This window comes from Cyprinus carpio, chromosome B3 (genome assembly GCF_018340385.1).
Source record: "Cyprinus carpio isolate SPL01 chromosome B3, ASM1834038v1, whole genome shotgun sequence".
Lineage (NCBI taxonomy): Eukaryota > Metazoa > Chordata > Actinopteri > Cypriniformes > Cyprinidae > Cyprinus > Cyprinus carpio.
This window is the reverse complement of record NC_056599.1, coordinates 6,078,689-6,102,837: the sequence shown is the minus strand read 5'-3', so window position 1 is coordinate 6,102,837 and position 24,149 is coordinate 6,078,689. Positions and strand designations below refer to the sequence as shown.

Genomic DNA, 24,149 nt, shown 5'->3' with positions numbered 1-24,149 from the left:
TATGTGCAGATATGTTGTGGGGTTAATATTTGAATTCAGATTCACAGCCTTCTTTGTTGTGTATCATTTCTTAATTTAAACTGATCAGTGCTATGTGCTTATACATAAAATATACATGCTATCTTTAACTACAGGTTAAAAGAACAGCTACTCCGATTTATGCTGAAATAAATGCCACCGTACCACTGCTAAATTATACTTTGATGGTAGGCAGAACCTCAAGGTGGACTTTCGACTGACCAGGGACTCTATGGAAGCTTTGATAAGGATGCTGCCACAAGATGAAGCACATGGTTGGGGACACCACATAACCATACTGATAACTGTGTACTGGCTAGCACATGGTTTGTCATACAGTGTGGTGTCCAGGGCCTTTCAGGTGCCAGTATCCTCTGTTTGCAGGCTGGTTCACACATGAACCATAAAGATTGCAGCCCTGCGCCAGCAGGTTATACAATTGCCAGATGCACAAGACCTTGATGAGGTTATCCTTGGTTTTGAAAATTTGGCCAACAGCCCCATCTTCTCCAAGTGTGTGGGTGCTATAGATGGATGTCATGTCCGCATCAAGACCCCAGCTGGACCCACTGGCCAGGACTACATCAACAAAAAAACTTTTCCCATCCATTCAGATGCAGGCAGTATGCGATGGGAAGGGCCGGTTCCTTAATGTTTTTGTGGGATATCCTGGTTCTGTCCACGACACTAGAGTCCTGAGAAACAGCAAGATATATAAAGAGGCATTGTATCCTCCACAAGGATACTTCCTTTTGGGGGATGGAGGCTACCCCTGCATCACCCATCCTGTGGCCATCATTACTCCGTACCGGGAGCCGTAAAAGTAAGTCCAATGAAATAGAAACTCCACTGTCCAAGTGCGAGTGGAAGCTGTGAATGGCCTCCTTGTTTGTTGACCATGCTGCTCTTTTTATGGGGTTCCTGCTTGCTGTCAGGTGATCACCTGACAGGCCAACCACACAGTTCTTAAAGACATACACACACTAAAATGGATAAGAGGCATAAAATGGACTTAAGAACATATAAACCAATTAAAACTTTATTACTACACAAAATCACTGTAATAAATAGTGCGGTTAAAACATGTCCCCTTGTGTTACAGTGTCACATAGTCTCCCCCCTTTGCTACAGCACCTCAAGGAAATCAAAATGGAAAACAAGTTGGTGTAAGGGAAACAGGTCAATTTAGATCAAAGGGAATTTTACGGCTGATCAGTCGGCCAGCGATTCATTGAACGAGCCTTATAACATCAATCCAAAATATAGTAAAAGCACTTTATTAGCATGGTAACAAGATCAGCAGTTTAAGACATACACTTGTAAGCACAAAACTAAATATACTTCTGTTTTCAATATACATAAGACTTTATTGGATAAATCAAAAAGACATGTAAACTAATCTAACACATGAACACATGCACTAACACATTCACACAAGTTGCAGAAATAAAGTGAGAAAAGAATGTTTGAGAGAGTGAAAATGTGAAATCCCATGTTTAGAGCAATAAAGGCAATTGCTTAGACCTATACAGGCTTTAATCAATAATTATTATTATTATTCTAATTATTTTATTTGAGTTTCTCAGTGAAGCTATTAAACTTTATATTAAATGCACCAGTTCAGCTAGAATCTGGAGGTTGTACTTGTGTTGCCTTTGTTTTAAGGGAATTCATTTTGTATAGCATGACTGCAGAAAGGGGTTTCCCAAAGTTGTTGATTGGCTGGAGTTCAGTTCAAACAGCTGCACAGCTGCAAGCTGTTCAAAGCTGAAAGAGTTGGTTGGTTAGGCTTACTTCAGACTGGTGCTGGGATCTGATTTATGATCATCCTTAGGGTCAACCATCTAATCATCCTGTTGTCTTGGGGCTCTTTGTGAAATTCAGTTCTTTGTGTTTCAACACTGTTCCGTTTGAATCTTAAATTGTCTGATTTGTTGATACAATGAATAATAAGTTCAAAGGTGTCATCGGATGCAAAATTCACATTTACATATTGTTTGAACTGAAATGTGTGTTGGCAGTGTGTGTACACAAACCCTAAATTGATAATATCCACCCAGTGTGTTTTTTATTTTAATCCCCATAAATCATAACACCTTTCTCAGATCAAGCAGTTAACAATTTCTTGGTTGTGTGACATCACAGAGACACAGGCTCCTCCCACGATTATTGATTGACACTGGTGTTTTACCACAGACAATGTTTCAACGCCGGAGCAGATGTAGGCAAGAATGTCACCTAAGCGATTGAGGTGTTGGATTAAATAATAGATCTGATAACGTTCAGGGTTCAGACACACTCTCTCTGTTTAAATCTAGATTAAAGGCATATTTTTAGCCAAGCATTCACACAACGTATTTCGTAACTTGGTACTTCAGTTATATCTAACCAAATGCACTTTTTTTATTCTTTTGCTTGGGTTGAACACATCATCTCTGCTTGGTTGGAATCGCAGCTACGCCAATTTCGTCTCTAATTGTTTCTCTCTTTCTGTCACGGGACTTGCATCCCGAGGCAACTAGGAATTAGACAAGCTTCAGTCTGGATCCAACCCTTACAAATACCTGAGATGACTGAACACCTGAGAAGAGATGATGCCAAACCCCCAGAAGACCTCAGATGATGTTAACTCTGGAACAACATATACAACTACAAAATTTTGCTCAATCACAATGTTTATTCGCAATCGCAAAGTTTAATAGCAACATATAACATATATCAGACACACTTCCTCTGTTTAAATCTAGATTAAAAACACACCTCTTTGGCCAAGCATTCAAATAATGCATCTCATAATTTTGGACTGCAGTTATATCTGATCAAATGCGCATTATTATTATTCTTTAACTTGGGTTAAACTAATTAATTTTACTTGGCTGGAACAGCAGCTACGCTAATTATGTCTCTATTTGTTTCTCTGTTTCCCGTGGTAACTAGGATTTACACAAGCTCCAGTCTGGATCCAGGACACCTGAGAAGAGATGATGCCAACCCCTCAGAGGACCTCAGATGATGCTAACCCAGAGACAACATACAGAACTACCACATTTTGCTCTAAGTTTGATTGCATAATTGCTGTTAATAGTGTTAATCGTCTGTTTGTTTACGTCTTTTATTGATTTTTCTGAACATTTCTGCCGTATACACATAAACTGACAGTCACCACTGATAAGCTACTAAATATTGTAGAAACTTAATTTTCTGTAAAGTTGCTTTGCAATGATCTGTATCGTAAAAAGCACTATACAAATAAACTTGAATTGAATTGAATATAATCATTGCAGTTAACAGTGTTCACTGTCTGTCTGATTGTGTAATTTGTAACTAACTGCATGATTCTTACTGAACATTTCTGCCAAAATCACCACTAATAACATACTCCTACATGTAATGTAGAAACGTAGTATTTTCTGTAAAGCTGCTTTGCAATGATTGGTATCGTGAAAAGCGTTATATAAATAAACTTGAATTGAACTGAATGTAAATATTCACACAGCAGTCATCATTTACTCCTAATATGTGAGCTGCTGAAGACGGCTTGATTTTGTTTTTTTAGTGAAGGTGCCCCCAATTTACCTAAATGTGTCTATGTTCGCACAAATCATTTGTGATCCAGCTGCACCAACAGAAGAACTGAGTATAAGGTTGTTGTTGGTTTTTTTTATGAATCTTTGCAAATCACCTTTCTTAATAATGTGTTAGTTAGCAAGTTCTGTGGCTAAATGGGGCTAAAGTTTACAGTCTCATGAGAGTGGCTTGTCACCCCACTGAAGCGAGAGGCGGTGTGAACATAGCTCATTAGCATTTAAAGTAACATGCACCGAAACGGCTCACTGTGAACAGAGCGGTTTTTGACAGGGTAAAAATGGTGTTGTTTTACACTACAATTGAGAAATTTTGAACAAAGTATGCTTTTTTTAATTAAGATCCTAAAGAATCATATCAACTTGTGAAAATGGGAATCCGATGACCCCTTTAACATGTGAAAGGCTTTTATGAAGTGTGTTACCAAATGATTATGAAGGTCACCTTTATGTTTAAAAGTCTTTCTACACAGAGTAGATGAAAGGTTTTTACCCAGTATGAATTAACATGTGCCTCTTAAGGCTTGCTTTCTTTGTAAAACTCTTTCCACACTGAGAGCAGGAGAAAGACTTTATCCCAGTATGAATTAACATGTGACCCTTAAGGTTTGATTTATCTCTAAAAGTCTTTCCACACTGAGAGCAGGAGAAAGGCTTTTCCCCAGTATGAATTAACACATGCTTCTTAAGGCTTGCTTTATGTGTAAAACTCTTTCCACACAGAGCAGCTGAATGACTTTATCCCAGCATGAATTAACATGTGATGCCTCAGGTTTCCTTTAAATATGAAACTCTTTCCACACTGAGCACAGGTGAAAGGCTTTATTCCAGCATGAATTAACATGTGATTCTTAAGGTATCCTTTACTTGTTAAAATCTTTCCACACTGAGAGCAGCTGATAGGCTTTTCTGTGTGAGTTACCAAATGATTCTCAAGCTGTCCTTTATGTGTGAAACTCATTCCACACTGAGAGCAAATGAAAGGCTTTTCTGAAGTGTGAGTTACCAAATGAATCTTAAGTTGTCCTTTCTGTGTAAAACTCTTTCCACACTGAGAGCAGCTGAAAGGCTTTATCCCAGAATGAATTAACATGTGATTCTTTAAGCTTGCTTTCTGTGTAAAACACTTTTCACACTGAGAGCAGCTGAAAGGCTTTTCTGAAGTGTGAGTTACCAAATGAATCTTAAGTTGTCCTTTCTGTGTAAAACTCTTTCCCACTCAGAGCAGCTGAAAGGCTTTATCCCAGCATGAATTAACATGTGATTCTTAATGCTTGCTCTCTTGGTAAAACTCTTTCCACACTGAGAGCAGGAGAAAGGCTTTATTCCAGCATGAATTACCATGTGCTTCTTAAGGCTTGCTTTATGTGTAAAACTGTTTCCACACTGAGAGCAGCTGAAAGGCTTTTGGACTTCTGTTTTTTTAATGCTGCAACTCGCTGATTTTTCTCCACTGACATCATGATCTTTCTGATCCTGATATTTCTCCTCCACCTCATTCCGATCTTGTCTTTCTTCTTTCATTTTCATCAGGCCTAAAATGAAATCATTATAAAGATGAAAATCAATTGGAACATTTGAAAAATAAAAGGATAAAATATTAGTGTACAGATGAAAACAATGTCAAAACCATCCCTTTTTAACACAGATCAGAGTATGTGAGCGGAGTGGAGCGGCAACTACTTCCCCTCCGCAATCCAAACACTACAATTAGCCCAAGTCCATATTAAATGACTTGCTTAGCTTACTTGTCTGTGAACGTCTCTCCTACTATAGTAAGCTGAGGGTAGTTAATTCAGAAACAGGAATAATATGCTGCAACTTTTCCATTTTTCTTCATTCCTGAATGACTGTACAAACTGTACAATTTACAACATGCTTTAACCTCTTGCACTCATCCATCATCATTTTAACCTTCGTATGTGATCCACACATCTGTCAAGCTAAGTAATTATGTTTAATATGTGTGTTGGCATAATTTGGACTTTCAAAAAATCCACTCCTAGCTCCAGGCAAAATCATGCCGCTCACTCCTCCCTCCGCTCCGCTCCCATACTCTAACACAGATCCATGAAAATATCTATTGATTAGCCAGGTCTGCCCTCAGTGCACATCCAACTTCATCCGTTCGCGTCAGATTACATCACTGAATTATGCATCTAAAAATAGTGGAGGAAACAGAATGAGATGCTGCGGGAGAGTTACGTGATCCAAGCTGCCCAAAACATGAGAAATATTTATTTTAAGCATTAAGCTAATACATTAGCATAATAGCTTGCCACGTCAGGCACTTTGTAAGATGTGTGTGCGTCCTCAGCACAAAAACTTTTAGTTTATGTGATGCTTCATAACCGCCTTTTACAGGATAAAAAAATGACAGTAAGATGTGACTGTGATCAAAGTGAACGTGTTCCTGCAGATCATTTCTCTCACCTGTTGGTTAACACGGAGTTTGTGGCTTTATTTGTCTTTATCATCTTTATTATTTTAATTTTTTATGCAGAGATTTAAACTACAGTGCACAGCATAAACGAGTACACGAGTATAAACGAGTATAAAAAAATTATTTTCTTAATGATCACTAATATAATTCATGGAAAGATGGCAAAATTGAAACATATTAAACATATACTTAATAAAAACAACAAACTATATGCTGTAGCGTATGAGGCCTGAACCAGACAAATTAAAGATTCGATCATGAGCATGGTTGAAACAAGAGAAGCCAAATTCCTCGGAAAGGCAACAGGATGCTGTAAATCAACTCCTAGCACGACAGTCTGATAACCAACCAACTCTTTCAGAGAACAGCTTTCAACATTAACACCATTAGAACAATTATTGACAATTTAAATTCGAAGAAGAGATTGTCTAATTTGGGGCAAGTAATTGAAGAGATGGACAGTCTGACCCTCACATGTAAAGCCGTGAGAGTAAACAAGATCTTTGGATTGACTTCCCCCCACCTAGCAGAACCAGACTGAAATTCCTAAGGAGACCTGTTAACCCCTCTGGTCTTCACAGGACATATCCTTACTCCCCAGAATGGCACAGAGAATGCCTTCCAATGCATATATGCACCAAAATGAACTCAAAAAAGACTTCTAAATGGATATCACTCCATTGCTTAACTCCATATCATTTATGTAACCCACACATTTGACTTTAATGTTTCTAATCACTTATTGTGTATGTCTTTTTAAATAACTCTTGAATAGCTTAAGGGATCATATTCATGTTTAGTATGTGTGTGTTCGAATCATCTTGCTTGAAACGTTTCTGACCATCAGTTATTTGTCAAATGTATCATATTCTTGTTATAGGAATCATGTCCAAATTACACCCTGCAAGAGCGGGAAAATTCGGACCACGTGCTTGATAAGATAACATGATTTATGAATGGGTGGGACAAACATTGCAACACCCCGAGAAAAGACAATATCTAATTGGTCAAGACAACATTTGAGGTGTGGCCAAAATGCCAGTTTAAATACTCAGGACACCATCGAATTTTGCTTTTAGCTTTTGTTTAGCTTTTGCTATCAGTCATGTCAGGTTTCAGCTTTTAGCCTCTGCTTTTAGCTTTTAGCTTTCGTTTAGCTTTTGCTATCAGTCATGCCGGCTTTTTAGCCTGCTTTTTAGCTGCTGCTTTTAGTCATGCTTTGTCATCACTTTTAGCGTTCTTCGAGCGCCGTTCCAGCATGCTTCGGCCTGCACGCCTGCTGCTACTTAGCCACGATGAGAAGAAACACCACCTAGTCTCGTCAAACTTTACTTCTATTCTTTTACTTTAGTTTCTTTTCTTTTTCGTTTGAGAGTTCGTGCCCTGAGTTAAGTTTTGTAACGCAGTGTCTCCGAGTCTGACCTCGCGTGCCCGTCTGAAACTACAACCAGCCCACAACTCCGCATCTTCAGCCTACGCCCAACCACGGGCTTCCCAAGACGTCACTTCAATGACTACTGAACTTCCAGCCAATCAGCAACCTCGGGAAACCCCCTTTTCAGCGACAACAAAGGGAACCCCGTTACACAGCCATCACAAGTAACGTAGCTCCAGACTCTGATCTGTACTGGTGTTATCTAATATAATTTTAACCTCATTGATGAACTCAATGCGAGGGTTAATTAAGTGACTGATGGTTGTTCATGTCTATGCAATTTCACGTATTGCTGTAAACTTGGGATTTCACATTTTCATTCTCTTAAACTCATCCTTTCCTAACTCTCTATCCTCCTGCAACTTGTGTGAATGTGTGAGTGTGTGTGCTTATGTGTTAGATTAGTTTATATGTCTTAGATTTATCTAATAAAGCCTTATTCATATTGAAAAGAGAAGTATCTTGTGTTTTGTGCTTACAAGTTAATGTCTTAAACTGCCGATCTTGTTACTGTGCTAATTAATAGTGTTTTCACTATACTTTGGATATTAATATCCAGCGCAGATTTGATGTTAAACGGCTCTTTCAGTGAATCGCTGGCCGTTTCAGTGATCAGCCGTGAAACAGTGATTCTGTTCAAATTCCCTTTAAAATCTTAAATTATTCCCTTTGAGCTAAATTGACCTGTTTCCCTTACAATGCCAATATTTTCTGTAAGATAAATAAAATAGCCAATTTTGTTTAAATGAAGGATTGCAGAAATAAGTACACTCTAGATTTAATTCAGAAAATATATAATATTCTAGTACTTTGTATGTCATCCAGAACTTAAAGTATACTGCTCTGACACTTCTTGGCACTGAGTCTTCAAGTTCATGTCAAATTTTCACATCTGTCCTGTTTAACTAATCCGTTGCTGAAACAGTCGAGCAACAGATAAGGACATCAGTTTGTAAGTGTTTTGCCTCGTTTTCTCAGACTACTGCATGATTGTTGTTGCTAGGAAACTTTGTTTTATTTACTGTGTGTCTTACCCTGGTAAATACGTGCTGTGGCGGCGCTTGGTTTTGCGTTTGCCTATCGGGGGACTGCCCAGTTTCGGTCTGCTAAATAGTGAGGCGTGGCCAGCTGACTTCAATAACAGGTAATCAGGCAAATATAAAAGTGGTAGGTTTCACCGCGGCAGCGGTCGCGGCAGCCCTTGTGTGAAGCTTCCTCGTGTGAAGACCGACGAGTGTAAAGACCATCAACTCTATCTGTGCGACTCCACTGAGCAAGGACACCGACAGGGCACTTGAGTATTGCTTCTCTCCCCTTTCTTTACTTTTTGTATAGGTTTTTCTCAAATACTTATTTAGGTCACTTGTACTCACTATGTGCTTTCAGATCTCTACTATCACTACTAACACTCGGAGAGCACACAATGTATGTCGAAGGAAGACCTATCCGACAAATCTATGGCCTGTCCCTCTGACCTCTACTACTACGCTCTGTATTCCAGTTGGTCTCTGGAACTGCCAGTCTGCTGTTAACAAAGCAGCCTGGGTCTCCTCAGGAAACTGAGAAGCTTTAATATCGGTCAGCAGACCCTAACTATGTTATATCGATCAATGATTGAGAGTATTCTCTCATATAATATTGTTTCATGGTACGGCAATCTAACATTAAAACAAAAGAACAAACTATCACAAATAATCAAGCAAATAAGATTACTGGACAAAAACAACAGCCACTTCAGAGCTTGTTCGATCATTTCATGGGTAAAATGGCAATTGCGAATTTTAAAGATAACACACATCCTCTTCATTCTGCTTTTGAATTGCTCCCATCTGGACGTATACTAAAAATTCCCTTGGCTAGAAAAAATGTCTATAAAAGATCTTTTCTTCCATTGGCAGTGATTATCTTGAATCGTACAGTATTTTAATTGAAGCAATAGAATGGCTGTTGATGTTTTTAATTTTTCTTTCTTACAGTGTTTAATTATAGAATTGTGTTGTTGATGTGTGGTGTGATTTCTAAGCAGTGAATGTATGTTACAGTCTCAAAGAAAAATTTCCTCTCTGTGAAAACAGACTGGACAATAAAGTTCAATCAATCATCTCTTCTATTGCTATTCATTCCAGTCTCAACTTCACGGCACTAACTGAGACTTGGATCAAACCTGAAGACACTGCCATTACCGCAATCCTCTCGACTAATTTCCCTTGTTCCCACACTCCTCGTACGACTGGGATGGGTGGAGGAACTGGTCTCCTACTATAAAAAGATTGGAAATTTGATCTTCAACCATCACCTACAGGTAACGGTTCATTTGAATCACATGCAATCACTGTAACCCACCCTGTTAAAATCCTTTCGACGGAACCTACGCTCACTCTCTCCATCAAGCCTATCCTCTGTGGTTTCATCCTCACTTCCTTCACTCTCGCAGTTTTCAGCTCTGGACACAAACAGTGCTACTGACACTCTAATCTCTTGCTTGGACAACTTTTGCCCACTGTCGTCTAGACCAGCACGCCCCACCCCATCTGCCCCCTGGCTGTCCGAAGATCTCTGTGAACATCGCTCTAAACTCAGGGCTGCAGAGAGGGAATGGCATAAATCAAGAAACTCTACCGACCTCAGTGTGCATCAGTCTTTTCTCTCTTCCTTCTCTGCAAATGTCTTCACTGCTAAAACATCATACTACCACAACAAAATTAACAACTGTTGTGATGCTTGCACACTCAAAACTTTCTCTTCTCTTCTTAATCCGCCTCCACCTCCATCGACTCTTACAGCTGACGACTTTGCAGTTTTCTTCACAAATAAGACAAGAACCATCAGTGACCAATTCTCCACACCGCAGACTGAGGATAACTTCACAACGACTAATGCACACTCTCTCTCCTCCTTCTCTCCACTCTCAGAGACGGACGTTTCCAAACTTCTCTCTTCACTCTGGAACATTTCCCTCAGCATTTAAGCAGGCTCGGGTAAGCCCACTGCTGAAGAAACCATCTCCTAAATCAAACAACAACATAAAACAAAAGACCAGTATCCCTTCTTCCATTCATTCCAAAGACACTTGAGCGAGCTGTGTTCAACCAGCTTTCTATGTTCCTTGGACAGAACAACCTCCAGGACAGCAACCAGTCTGGCTTCAAAAGCGGCCACTCAACTGAGACTGCCCTGCTCTCGGTTACTGAAGCCCTGTGACTGGCAAGAGCAGCTTCCAAATCCTCAGTACTCATTTTGCTGGATCTGTCTGCTGCTTTTTACACAGTTAACCACCAGATTCTCCTGTCCACCCTCAGAAAGATGGGCATCTCTGGAACCGGACTCCTGTGGTTTAAGTCCTACCTTTCTGATAGATCCTTCAGGGTGTCTTGTTGAAGTCACAACAACTTGCTACTGGCGTTCCTCAAGGCTCAGTACTTGGACCACTTCTCTTCTCCATCTACATGACGTCATTAGGATCTGTCATTCAGAAGTATGGCTTTTCTTATCACTGCTATGCTGATGACACTCAACTCTACTTCTCATTCCAACCAGATGACCCGACGGTAGTTGCTCGAATTTCACCTTGTCTGAGTGACATTTCTAGCTGGATGAATGACCATCACCTTCAGCTCAAACTTACTAAGACAGAACTGCTGGTGGTTCCAGCTAACCCATCGTTTCACACAACTGCTCTATACAGCTGGGTTCGTCAACCATAACTCCTTCCAGGACAGCCAGAAACCTAGGAGTTGTGATGGATCATCAGTTAAGCTTCACAGACAACATTGCTACAACGACCCGGTCCTGCAGTTTTGCCTTGTACAACATTAGGAAGATTAGACCCTTCCTGTCAGAGCAAGCCACCCAACTTCTTGTCCAAGCTCTTGTTCCCTCCAGACTGGACTATTGTAATGCTCTCCTGGCGGGCCTTCCTGTATGTACTATCAATCCTCTGCAACTGATCCAGAATGCAGCAGTGAGGGTTGTCGTCAATGAGCCAAAAACAGCTCACGTTACTCCTCTCCTCATCAGGTTACACTGGCTACCAGTAGCCGCTCGCATCAAATTCAAGGTACTGATGCTTGCCTACAAGACGACCACTGGCACGGCACCAACATACCTAAGCTCACTAGTTCAATCTTATGTGCCCTCCAGAAGTTTGTGCTCTGCAAGTGAACGACACCTTGTAGTGCCATCCCAAAGAGGTTCAAAATCACTCTCACGGACCTTTTCCTGGACTGTGCCCAGCTGGTGTAATGACCTCCCGATTTCAATTCGAACAGCTGAGTCTTTACTCATTTTCAAAAAACATCTAAAAACTCATCTTTTTCGCCAGCACTTACCTTTTCTTTTCTTGTCCAGCATATTCTAAAAAAAAAAAAAAACCTGGCTATGTGATCTGTACTAGACTAACTGAGACTTGTCACTTGTCATGGCACTTGTATACTGTTGTTGTTCTCTTGTTGGTCTGATTGCTTCTATTGTTCTCATTTGTAAGTCACTTTGGATAAAAGCGTCTGCCAAATGATTAAATGTAAATGCAAATGTAACTCCTGGATGACCTCCTTAAATGCTCTGGTCTTTAATGGGCAGTTTTGCTCAGCTTGTCTCTACAGAATCCCCCACAGCTGCTCAAGAGCATTAAAATTGAGTCAAATTCATGTCCACTGAAGGACTTTCACTTTGGGAGAATGAATATATTCATTGTCATGCTGAAAAATGCCCAATAATGCAGGGAATGAGGGGAGGGTAGCATCTTCTGTTTCAAGTTTTTGTATTATCACACAGTAGTGTGTGAATCATTGATAAAGCTCACCTTCAGCACTCATTCATCCCTGTATAAAAACTCTTCTCACTGTACTCCTTGTCAAGCAACACCAGAATATGTTGATGCTTTTGGATCTGAAATGATCGACCTCGTCTCTTGAGACCAGAGTATGGATTCCCAAAAGTCTCTATTTCTTAAATATGGGCCTTGGAAGAGGTTAAATGAGTTTATTTAGCTTTGCTAGAGTAGGTAATTCTAGCGGTGACAACAAGCATGCATGTCACTTCTGCAGGCTGTGTCATACTCGGTGAGATAAAGTGTTTTTTCATAGCTTTTGCCGGCTCTTAGAACACTTGCATGTTATTTCTCCTGCTCTTTTTCTAGCAAAATTCACTCATAACTAAATGAAAACTTAAAGTAAAGACCTGATTATTTCAGGAGCCTTATCACAAGTCTATTGTTTTTGAATGTCGGTACTACTTCTGCTATATTTTCACACTCCTCTTGTACCATTGTCCTCTTTTAAGCTAGGAAATAAGTCTCCTGGCAGTTTTCTCCCAAGTGCTTCCACTGCTGCCAGCATTAAGTCGGAGTATGATTCAGTGGGCTATATAACACTTTTAATTGTTAGGAAGTTACTTGTCTTTAAAAGTTTTGGTTCAATATACTTACCTGTTGATCAAAAATACCATTAAACCTATATACTTTTTTTTTTAGTTTTATTTAGTAACTTTCAGTAGGGTGGACTCATTTTTGCAACACAAAATTGTATCACTTTGATAAGAAAATCTTATTTTACTGAATAATTTTGGCATTCTTCTTTGGTAATTGATCAAGCAGGCTTGTTGGAACATTATATCTCCAAAGAACCCTAACATGTCTTCTAAGTAAAGAGTAATTGGTGAATTTAAGGCCCCGTCCACACGGAGACGCGTTTCTGTGAATACGCACAAATTTTTTATCGGATAGGCGTTTCATCCACACGGATCCGGCGTTTTCGTAAGGTGAAACCGCTATTTTTTGAAACCGGGTCCCAGAGTGGATAAATCTGAAAACTCTGTCTTTGCGTTTTCATGTGGACAGCGAATCTGTATATTTTCTGAAACGATGACGTCATCAGCCCACGTCTCCCCCCTAGTCAGACACCTCTATGTCACGTAACAGCAACAAAAAAATTAACACCCACTGAATGATTGTCTTTTTATTAACTAACATTAACACAGATTAATAAATGTATTGTTCCATGTTTGTTTGTGTGCCAAGCGCAAGGTTTATGCGCATACTCCATGTCTTCTTCTCCATTTTTAGTGTATCTCTGTGGCAGAATTACAGCGCCACATGCTGGTCTGGCATGTATACTACATCGTTTTATGGTTTCAGGTGGACCCGGATATTTCTTGAGATGAGAAAAAAAAGGATCGGATTGGGGTAAGCTCCAGCTTCGTGTGGACGTAGCCTAAGTTTTAGAGGGGGTGTACTCATTTATGCTGAGCACTGTATATTCACTGCTTAAATTTATTTAAACAAATTTATGTAAGGTTTTAAGCAGATTATGTAAGGTTGTGCCACTGCTGCTCTAAACTAACAGTATTGGTGATTACCAAAATCATGTTTTAGCTATCTGTATTGGTTAGTGCTCCAATTTGTGTAAGCTCTTTAGTAACAGAAGTAGGCTATTTATAATGCTATAATATAATTATTGCTGTTGTCTATGAAAGAAATGTGGAAAAAGTAGCATAGTCAAGCACTTTATAGTGTTTTTTTCCTTCCCAGATGCCCAATTAGAGTCAAAAATACCTAAACAATGAATGCAAACTGTTATGGAAGGCATAGGAGGCCATTTTTGTTATTATGTGTGTTGTGAATTCTTCATATATCTTTTAATACTATTTAGATTATTATTATTATTAATAATAATAATACTTTTATTTTATATCTGGTGAGAGCTTATTTTATGTAAATATGCACTACGCAACCGGTAGTGTGATTCGTGTTTGGCGCAAGTGACGCGTCATTGTTTACGCATGCAGAGCTTACACAAATGTGACACGGTTTCCACCTGTGCAGCATCGCTAAGTGCAGGGAAAAGTTACTGACGAAGTAAGTCTATTCCATGACGTTTTTGTAATACGGGATGTTTATACGGCTGAATCTGTTTCTACATTAAGCCTGTAATGTTGTTGGTGGTTCGCGATCTTTATGATCATTAATTCATGAAACGCACATGGAAAGTGCCGCTAGCATCGCTGCTTATCTTGCTAATGTTTTAATATCTTGTTTAAATACATTTCGGATTCTGTATGTAACCCGGGTAACCCAGGCTATCAGTGAAGAAGATAAAAGATAAGGAAAAAATTAAGGAAAGAAAATATAATTTAAAAGAAAGTATAAGTTATTTGATCATTAACTGCATCAGAGTGATAGGCTCTTTAAGAGCTAGTAATAGCAGTGAACTGGGTAAGCCCCGCCTACCTGCCGCTTTCTAAATGCGTGAGAGAGAGTTCTCGATTTTCCGAGAGAGAGTGAGACGAGGCAGCTGCACGAAGTGATCTTCAAACCCTTCCACATTAAGTAATCAATTTAGAGATGAAAGTGTTCGGATGCAACAGAAAACCAGAATTTCTGAGCTGATGCTATAACATGAAGAAGCTGTCGCCGGGTTAAGAAGCGGATGAGGCGGGGGCTCGTAAAATAGAGACCGATGCAGACTCACGGAGCATCAAAGTGCCACAATTGAACGTCCTTATTTAGAAATATATCAATTCCTTTCCTTGGTGAGTTACAATTCAAACACTACATTGATATTAATGCAGGGAAAGTGCCGCGAATTTGATAGAGAATCGATATGAGGTGTGTTTATATAGGCCGCGTCTATGCCGAAGTTGATAGCATATGGGCTAAAGCTAAAGCACGTGCAAAAATGCTAATGAGCTAACGAAGTATCGTAAAGTATGGTATTTGTCTCATTGTGTTCAATGAGTGTTAAAGTGTCAAGTTATAATGTATTATTTGAAGTGCACACGTGATTTGATGATGAAATTGTTTGACTTGAACATTAATTATTGTTCTGCCTTGTGTTTCTACAAGGCTGGGTTGTTTTGTGAGATTTGAGTACTTCTGTGACGAGTTTCCCGAATTCATGCTGGACGCACGAGGTGCAATTTGTATATGGCGAGCCACCCATGGAGCAGTTTTCTCTGCTGAACTGTGTTTTTGAGCCACCAAACTGGTAGGAGAATCCCTTTCTTTTTGCTTTTGGATAAACGGGACCTGAACTCATTGAGAACTGTTACTTTCAATATTTTTCCTCTGGATTCACAAAGGACATAAACTTTGAACTTGAACTGTTTCAAAAGAATCAACGGTTCTTTGAATTGAATCATTTAGTTCATGGACTCTGGTTATTTAACAAATTCACTGGTTCTTGAGTATTCATTGAGTATTTACACAGCTGAAAAGCTATTAATCTTCAAAGGGAAAAAGTGATCTATCGAATTTGCAAGATAATTTACTGAATCACATTCTGTACATTGAATCATACTGAGTGTTTATCTGAGTATTTGAATTATTAATTGTAACATTTTGTTTGAGAGTATTATTAAGTTACGTTTTATTTCATTTAATTTGGGTAACAAACTATTCATATATTTTCTATTCAAAGATTTTTTTATTTAATTTCACTTACTATGCCAATCGCATGACAATTGTTTCAACTGAGTTTAACTGTTTAACCTGCTGATTCTAAGTGCCTAGAAAGTTCCAAAGAGTAATAAGAGGAAACACTGTAATTCATTTTACACTGTCAAATTGTAATCATATGTGATTCATCTATTCAAAGAAAAAGAGAAAAACATTTTCTTATAAAATCAAGCTTTACTCAGTTTAGAGGCTCAGTGTTGGTTATTCACTCACCTGCTGTGTTACCTTCCTCTCTCCAGTAGTCGCACTTTTCTTCTGATCAATTGGCCCATATTGAACATTATACTAGTGTGACACGCTAAACACGTTACACGCTACATGTACAATATATTCTACGTTTGTTATACTTTCATATCATAATGAGGATGTTGTGTAATGTATCTTAAGTTGTTTAATGCTCCTTTACATCCTGTTTACATCCAGTAATTATTAGTTCACTGACTACACGTTGAGAGAGAGTTATGTATATTGTTTAATTTGAAATGCGCTGTTTTATTTGAACAGTATGCTAATATTTGTTGGACATTTAATTATTTACTTCTGTTTATTGTTCATTGCAGAAACTACCTTCAATGCATACCTTCAATGCATATGAGTGTGTATATGGTGAAACCCTGCACCTAAATAAATGGTGGAAAGACATTAGATGACTCCGACTCCCTGATCAGAGTACTGAAGTGGTTAACACCATTAAAGAACCGGCATTAGTGGGGCAGTCCCCAACAATGTGAATTAATACTATTTATGTGTTCCAGTTTGTTATTTGCCCAATAAATGACAATAACATTTTTAGATTTAAACAGTTTTTATACAGATTCCTAAAATGTTTGTTTTCTCTCTTTATTATGGCAGGCGGTCTAATAAATTGTTAAGCACTGTATGTTTTCATACCATTAAGTTGGCACATTTGTTTGAAAGACATTGGACAGAATTTGGAATAGTGTGTTTTTGTCAATAAAATGAAAAAATAAAAATAAAAGAAAACTGGGCTTTTTTTAAAAAAAATGGATTAATCGATTAATTAAAAAAAAATAAGAATGAGAAATAAGAAACCATGTTTAGTTTGGTCACTGGCTTGATTTCCACACACACACACAAATATTTAACACTTGAGACAAATTAAATCTGACTGAACTGATTACACATCAGAAATCACTGATTACAGATCAGACATTGGCATAAAAGACAATTTGATAATTTTGACCCATAAAATGTATTTTGGCTATTGCTACAAATATACCTGTGCTACTTTTGACTGCTTGAACAGTTAAAGAAGAACAGTTACTTACAGTAAAAGTCAGTTTGTAAAGCCTGCTGCAAAACTGTTACTTACTTACAGTGAAATGTACCAAACAAGCAAATAATGCTCTTCTGAGACATTCACATGATTTAAAATAACCACAGTCCTACAGCGACTTTACTTAAAATGTGTTTTATACTTACGTTTAAAAAAGAAAAAAACAGTCTCACACACTCTGAGTTCAACAGTTTTATGATTGCATAAAGCAAAAATAAAGTCTAATTAAAGTAATAATTAATTACCCTCAGTGTCCGTTAAGTCACATTTCCATAAGAGCTTTGAAACATGGATTTAAGACATTTTAATGATAGTTAAGGTCTTATTTTTACATAAAGGATCTGTGTATGTACCACAAAAATTAATTAAAGATGAATGAAGAATAAACACCAACCTCCTTGTTCCTCGTGTTTTATTCTCCGGGTTTCTGGTTCCTCGTGTTTTATTCTGCAGGTTTCTGGTTCCTCGAGTTTTATTCTCCGGGTTTCTGGTTCCTCGCGTTTTATTCTCCCGGTTTCTGGTTTCTCGTGTTTTATTCTGCAGGTTTCTGGTTCCTCGTGTTTTATTCTCCAGGTTTCTGGTTTTTCGTGTTTTATTCTGCAGGTTTCTGGTTTCTCGTGTTTTATTCTGCAGGTTTCTGGTTCCTCGTGTTTTATTCTCCATGTTTCTGGTTCACTCGTGTTCTCTTCACTCTCCTCTTTAACAAACTCCATCTTCACAGCAGCAGATCTCAGTTCAGATGATACTCCTCCAGATATTCCTGCTTAATTCAAAACTTAACTTAACGACTGTGAGGATGAGAATATTACAGGTATTTATTGACCTGATTCAAAAACTGTATTTCTCTACTTACAGAAACAACATTTATAACCGTTTGTATTGAGACAGCATCACGACAAAACTACAGAGAGCGCGGTGAAACTAAACTTCTTCCTCTGAGGTTTAATGGCGTTTTTCAAACAAACGTATGTGTTTTAGCGCCTCCCACTGGATCGGAGAGTGAAGCGACGAAAGGAGGGAAATAATACGGGGAGATTTGTTTTTATTTTGGTCCTCACACTGCATGAAGTGTGACCCATTAAATATAATTATTAAGAAAAATGCATGGTGATTGTAATATTGCACTTTTTTATTTAGTGTTTATATATATATATATATATATATATATATATATATATATATATATATATATATATATATATTAGGGCTGTCACGATATTAGAATTTTCACACCACGGTTATTGTGGTCAAAAGAATTCACGGTATCGATAGAAAACTTTGGGGAAAAAACTTTTTCAGTCATATAATTTTTTTTCCTTTGTTTATTTTGTTTTTCTTTTTTACCCATGCAACAAACATAAAGATACAGATAAACAGGGAACATGCATTTTCACTTCTTACATTCTCAATCTATGGGAAATTTTTGTGCAGGAAGACAAGCATGTTAAGTTTCTCTGGTTTCAAACTGGAGCGAAACACTGTCCGAATGTTTCCTGAAGAACTGAAAAGTCTTTCTGATGCAACACTGGTGGCCGGAACGCAAATAATTTTCTTTGTCAGTTTTGCCAACCTTGGAAAATCCTCCTCATTGTCTTTCCACCACTGCAGTGGGTCTTTATCCACAGAAATAGTGGGCAAGGCTGTGTATGCAGAAACTTCTTGAAATGCTGGTGTAGATTTTACCATGTCTGCTGGTTTTTTTTTTTTTTTTTTTTTTTCCTGTTTTTTCATTGTTATCATTTTGAGAATACCAGCCAAGCCTTTTGGGGCCTCAGGGATAGAGACACTGGTCCCCTCATCTTCACATTCTCCTCTAGTAGAAGACTCCTGTGAGAGAGTACAAGTGCTACCTACATTATCTGGAGACTCCTGCATGAGATTAGGGATGCAACGATACCATTTTTTACAGAACCGATCTGATCTGATACTGAAAATCCTGAGTATCTGCCGATACCGATCCAATCCGATACCAGCACAGTTTTTTTTTAAATCAATGTAGAATTTCTACACTTCTCTGTGTTGACCTGATCATCACTCTTTTGTGTGCTAAACACAATCTACTACATATAGACAACTTAATTTTAATGAAAAATAACAAATGAAAAAAAATATAATCATAATGTATGACAAAAATCCTATAATGAACTAGGTTAGTAGATATTCAGCAGCAAACGAAAAATCACGGGTGCACAATAATTTTTATAAAATCTAGTGAAATATTTTATTTATAAATAAAAGTCAAAAATTTGGTAAAATGTTACACATTGCTCTTTGTATTGTTGTAAAATACATTCATGAAAAACAAGTATATACATTTATCTAGAAATCTAAAAGACGTTTCTTTTAAATGTATAGCACAGTAATAAAGGCAGCAACATAAGATAGATAGGACAGAATAAGAAAGGCTATTAATAATCTCTGACTGCGCAGAAAAGAATTATAATACTAAAGGCACCAATATATAGTGGCACAGAGCGCTTTATGCGTATCTCGTGCGCAGAATAATGAATTTGAAACAACACGGAGTCAAAGTCTGCAGGCTGCGCAGTCCTCCGATTCCACATAAAAAAGTTATTACAACACACAAGCTGCTCTGCTCGTGGTCATCTTCAGTTCTCTCTTTACAGAAATTCAGTCATTGTACTGCTTGAGTAAATGAATCACTCCGGGATATTGGTTTATTTCGACTCAGAGGGAGTGTTAGCCATGTTAAAAAAAGCGAATAATTTAAGTAATTTGTGGATTATATGCTTACTGCTGACGCGAACCATTTCAAACGATTCAGTCTGATTTGCTGAACTGGTTCAACCGGTTTACTAATAAGAACCGGTTAAATCGAATGATTCGTTCGCGAACCGGACATTACTAGTACAAAGGCAAGAGATATTGATACGTAGTGTATTAAATCTGTGCGTTAGTTTATTAAGCCTTTTCTTTGAACAGTTTTAAACCTCAGTTACAGTGTGCTCTTGAAGAGAGTTTAATCGTTTTGACTGTAGTAACCGAACACGACACGCAGTTTGATCGCTGAATGAAGGATGACAGACAGCTGCAGCGGAGAGGAGAGTTTATGTGAACTTGAATTTAATGACTTCAATATTCATCTGTACCTCACACTGAACTATGGAACAGCTTCAGAACACTTGAAATATAGTGCACAAAAAAGGTTTTGGTGCTTTATAATGTTTTTGTGCCTTTCGTGGGGCTCAACAATAACACAGAATGTTAAACGCACAATATCGGATTTGGATCGGTCTCGTCTGACCGATACCCGATCCGCAGAAAATGACAGTACCGGAGCCGATACCGATCCTGAGTATCGGATCGATGCTTCCCTACATGAGATGCTGCTCTGGATGTCTTTTAATTGAATCTGCCTCTTCTATGAAGTTCAACATGAAGCGGGGATCAAGTACGCAGGCATGTTAATCAATGTAGATGAACCAAAGAGAAAATTAATTATTAACAGAGCTCATAAAGCACAATCAGTCATGGTGAGTAGTAATGATATAAGACTATGAATAAGTTTCATGATCCTCACCAGGCTGCTGTCATCATCCATTTCTGCCAGGATGGATTCAGTCAGATGCTGAAGGACAGGCCTCAGGGATGAGATTGTGATACAGGTCTCTGCAGCCAGGGAAACAGTAAAGAGTGGCTTCAGCACCTTACATGTTTCCCCAAGTGTACAGATGTGTGACCCCCTTAGCACAAGATGCCTGGTATTTCTGTCAGCCATGAGAGTTGCTGTCACTGCAGTATGTTGTTTGACAAATCTGCAAACAATATATTAGATGAAGTTAGAAAAATGTTCCTAATCTACAAAACAGGCTTGCTGAGAAGCATACAGCAGATGTGTGTGTGTCTGAGAGTGAGAAAAGGCAAGTGAGTTTGTAAAACTAAAGTATTTCTTTGTCTTTTGTTTTCATTTACATTTTTGTTTTGATGCACCCCTCAGCCTTTTAAGCATAAGAAGGCTTATGCTGAGTTGACACTGACAGAATAATTAAATGAACAAGATTATTGCCATGCATAAGATATTCAAACCTACCTAGAAATCATGTCGGACGTAGACCCCCATCTAGTCACAATGTCGTGGATCAAGGTATGTTGAGGAAGATTAAGTTCTGCTTGCTTTTTTGTGAGTTCCCTCTTTCCTGCAAGCCCTCACAGCAATATCCACTTGGTCAATCTTCAGGGCCTTTCCAAGTGCAAGATTTAAATTATGTCCAAAGCAGCTGAGGCAGTTCAATGGGAGGAGGGATTTAAATGCAGCCTTCATATTTGTGCCATTGTCAGTAGTGACACACTCCACTGCTGACTGCTGAATTCCCCACTCTCTAATTAGGTTTTCGTATGTCTCTTTAATGTTCTCACCGGTATGATCACCAGGTAAAAATGCAGTCCCTAGACATGCAGTTTTCATTTCCCATGCTGGTGTGATGAAATGAACTGTTAAGCTCATCTACATGACGTCATTAGGATCTGTCATTCAGAAGCATGGCTTTTCCTATCACTGCTACACTGATGACACTCAACTCTACTTCTCATTCCAACCAGATGACCCGACGGTATTTGCTCGCATTTCAGCCTGTCTGAGTGACATTTCTAGCTGGATGAATGACCATCACCTTCAGCTTAACCTTACTAAGACTGAACTGCTGGTGGTTCCAGCTAACCCATCGTTTCATCACAACTTCTCTGTACAGCTGGGTTCGTCAACCATAACTCCTTCCAGGACAGCCAGAAACCTAGGAGTTGTGATGGATGATCAGTTAAGCTTCACTGACCATATTGCTACAACGACCCGGTCCTGCAGATTTGCCTTATACAACATTAGGAAGATTATACCATTCCTGTCAGAGCAAGCCACCCAACTTCTTGTCCAAGCTCTTGTTCTCTCCAGACTGGACTATTGTAATGCTCTCCCGGCAGGCCTTCCTGCATGTACTATCAAGCCTCTACAACTGATCCAGAATGCAGCAGCGAGGGTTGTCTTCAATGAGCCAAAAACAGCTCAAGTTACTCCTCTCTTCATCAGGTTACACTGGCTACCAGTAGCCGCTCGCATCAAATTCAAGGTACTGATGCTTGCCTACAAGACGACCACTGGCACAGCGCCAACATACCTAAGCTCATTAGTACAATCTTATGCGCCCTCCAGAAGTTTGCACTCTGCAAGTGAACGATGCCTTGTGGTGCCATCCCAAAGAGGTTCAAAATCACTCTCACTGACTTTTTCCTGGACCGATGCGCCCAGCTGGTGGAATGACCTCCCGATCTCAATTGGAACAGCTGAGTCTTTACTCATTTTCAAAAAACATCTAAAGACTCATTTTTTTGCCTGCACTTAACCAACTAATACTAGTACTTACCTTTTCTTTTTCTTGTCTATCATATTCATTAAAAAAAAAAAAAAACCCCTGGCTACGTGTTCTGTACTAGACTAACTGAGACTTGTCATAGCACTTGTATACTGTTGTTGTTCTCTTGTTGATCTGATTGTTTATACTGTTCTCATTTGTAAGTCGCTTTGGATAAAAGCTTCTGCTAAATGACTAGATGTAAATGTAAATGTAAATATAGGGGTGTCCAGTATTACTGGCAGAGGTGGGAGTAAGTCACACATGCATGTCTCAAGTAAGTCTTAAGTCTTAACCTTCAAGCTTCAAGAAAGTCCAAGTCAATTTTTGTTAGAGTCAAGTCACAGCTTTTGTCAAGCAATTCAAGTCAAGTCATAGCTTGGGTCAAGCAAGTCACTGTCAAGTCATACAAATGTTTGATAATTTAACTGAATTTATATATTAAAATAACTTAAAACTACAGTAGTTATGGACTATGGGAGTTTTGTTTGCAACAAAACAAAAGTGCACTATGCATTTCTACTCAAAAAGCGTCCACATACAGCTTAGTTGTTAATACAATAAAAACAAATAATAAATAAAATTAATAAAATTAAAACTACATAGCCTAAGATGTAAATGTATCTGAAATTAGTCCAACATAAAAGCATGGAAAGTATTTCGGTACAGCTGTTTCAATATGCCTCAAACATTGAAGAAAACCATGAAAAATGTTTATAATGTACATTATTAATCTGTGTGTGTGTGTGTGTGTGTGTGTGTGTGTGTGTGTGTGTGTGTGTGTGTGTGTGTGTGTGAGAGAGAGAGAGGTGATTTGAGTGAGTGTGATTTATTAATATTTGTGAGTGAATGTGTGTGCACGTGTATGAGTGTGCATGGTTGTGCTTGCAAGTTTTGTTTTTGTATTTATTTTATTTTATTTTATTTTTTTATTTGTGTGTGTGTGTGTGTGTGTGTGTGTGTGTATGCATTGTTGGGTTCACAACTGTATGATTTCTTACTTGTTTCTTTTATGCATCCCCATAAATTAGGCTTTTCACTCTAAGAGTAACACTGAAGACCAGTTATTAGACAATGTACTGTACACATGCTACTGCCAAAAAAAGCTGACATTTCCTTATAAACATTGAATAACAATTTACAATGCATTCCACTTGCAAAAAATACATTTGATACTGCTCACAAACTGTATTTTAATGCAGCCAAATTCTCAATAAACCTGTTTTCACTGGTATGTTTTTCTGTTGTAAGACAACGGGATGAATAAGAAATAGAGACCGAAAGCGGCACATTAAGACTACCAGCACTCCGTTAGATGTTAATCTGCACAAAAATATCTGATTCATAATCATGATGTCGTCTACTGAAATCAAATACACATTAGATAAAGACAATGACTGTGCTTTGATTTCGGCCATATTTGCATGTAAAATAGAGTTAGAAGTGACAGAATATCTTGTTTAACCTAAAGCGCTGCTCCATAGCCGCTCGCTGAACAGATCAGACGCAGAGAGAGGTGCGCGTGCGCTGGGAAAGAGAGACCTCGTGCTCGTGCGG

The 24,149-nt window shown here is 38.5% G+C and overlaps 2 protein-coding genes and 1 pseudogene across 2 annotated transcripts in view; 1 reads left to right on the top strand and 2 right to left on the bottom strand.

Moving 5' to 3' along the window:
- Positions 1–24,149, bottom strand: part of LOC122136721 — a 690,060-nt pseudogene that overhangs the window by 179,392 nt on the left and 486,519 nt on the right.
- The window catches only part of LOC122136724 (gastrula zinc finger protein XlCGF46.1-like), a 184,000-nt gene that overhangs the window by 20,194 nt on the left and 139,657 nt on the right, over positions 1–24,149 (top strand). The gene's annotated exons all lie outside the window — the stretch shown is intronic.
- LOC122136730 (zinc finger protein 773-like) lies at positions 4,596–18,223 on the bottom strand. The gene is made up of 2 exons (XM_042721279.1): positions 17,624–18,223; positions 4,596–5,137 (listed from the first exon to the last, which is right to left on the bottom strand). Exons 1-2 carry the CDS (start codon positions 17,940–17,942, stop codon positions 4,773–4,775), a joined length of 684 nt encoding a protein of 227 aa, XP_042577213.1. The 5' UTR covers positions 17,943–18,223; the 3' UTR covers positions 4,596–4,772.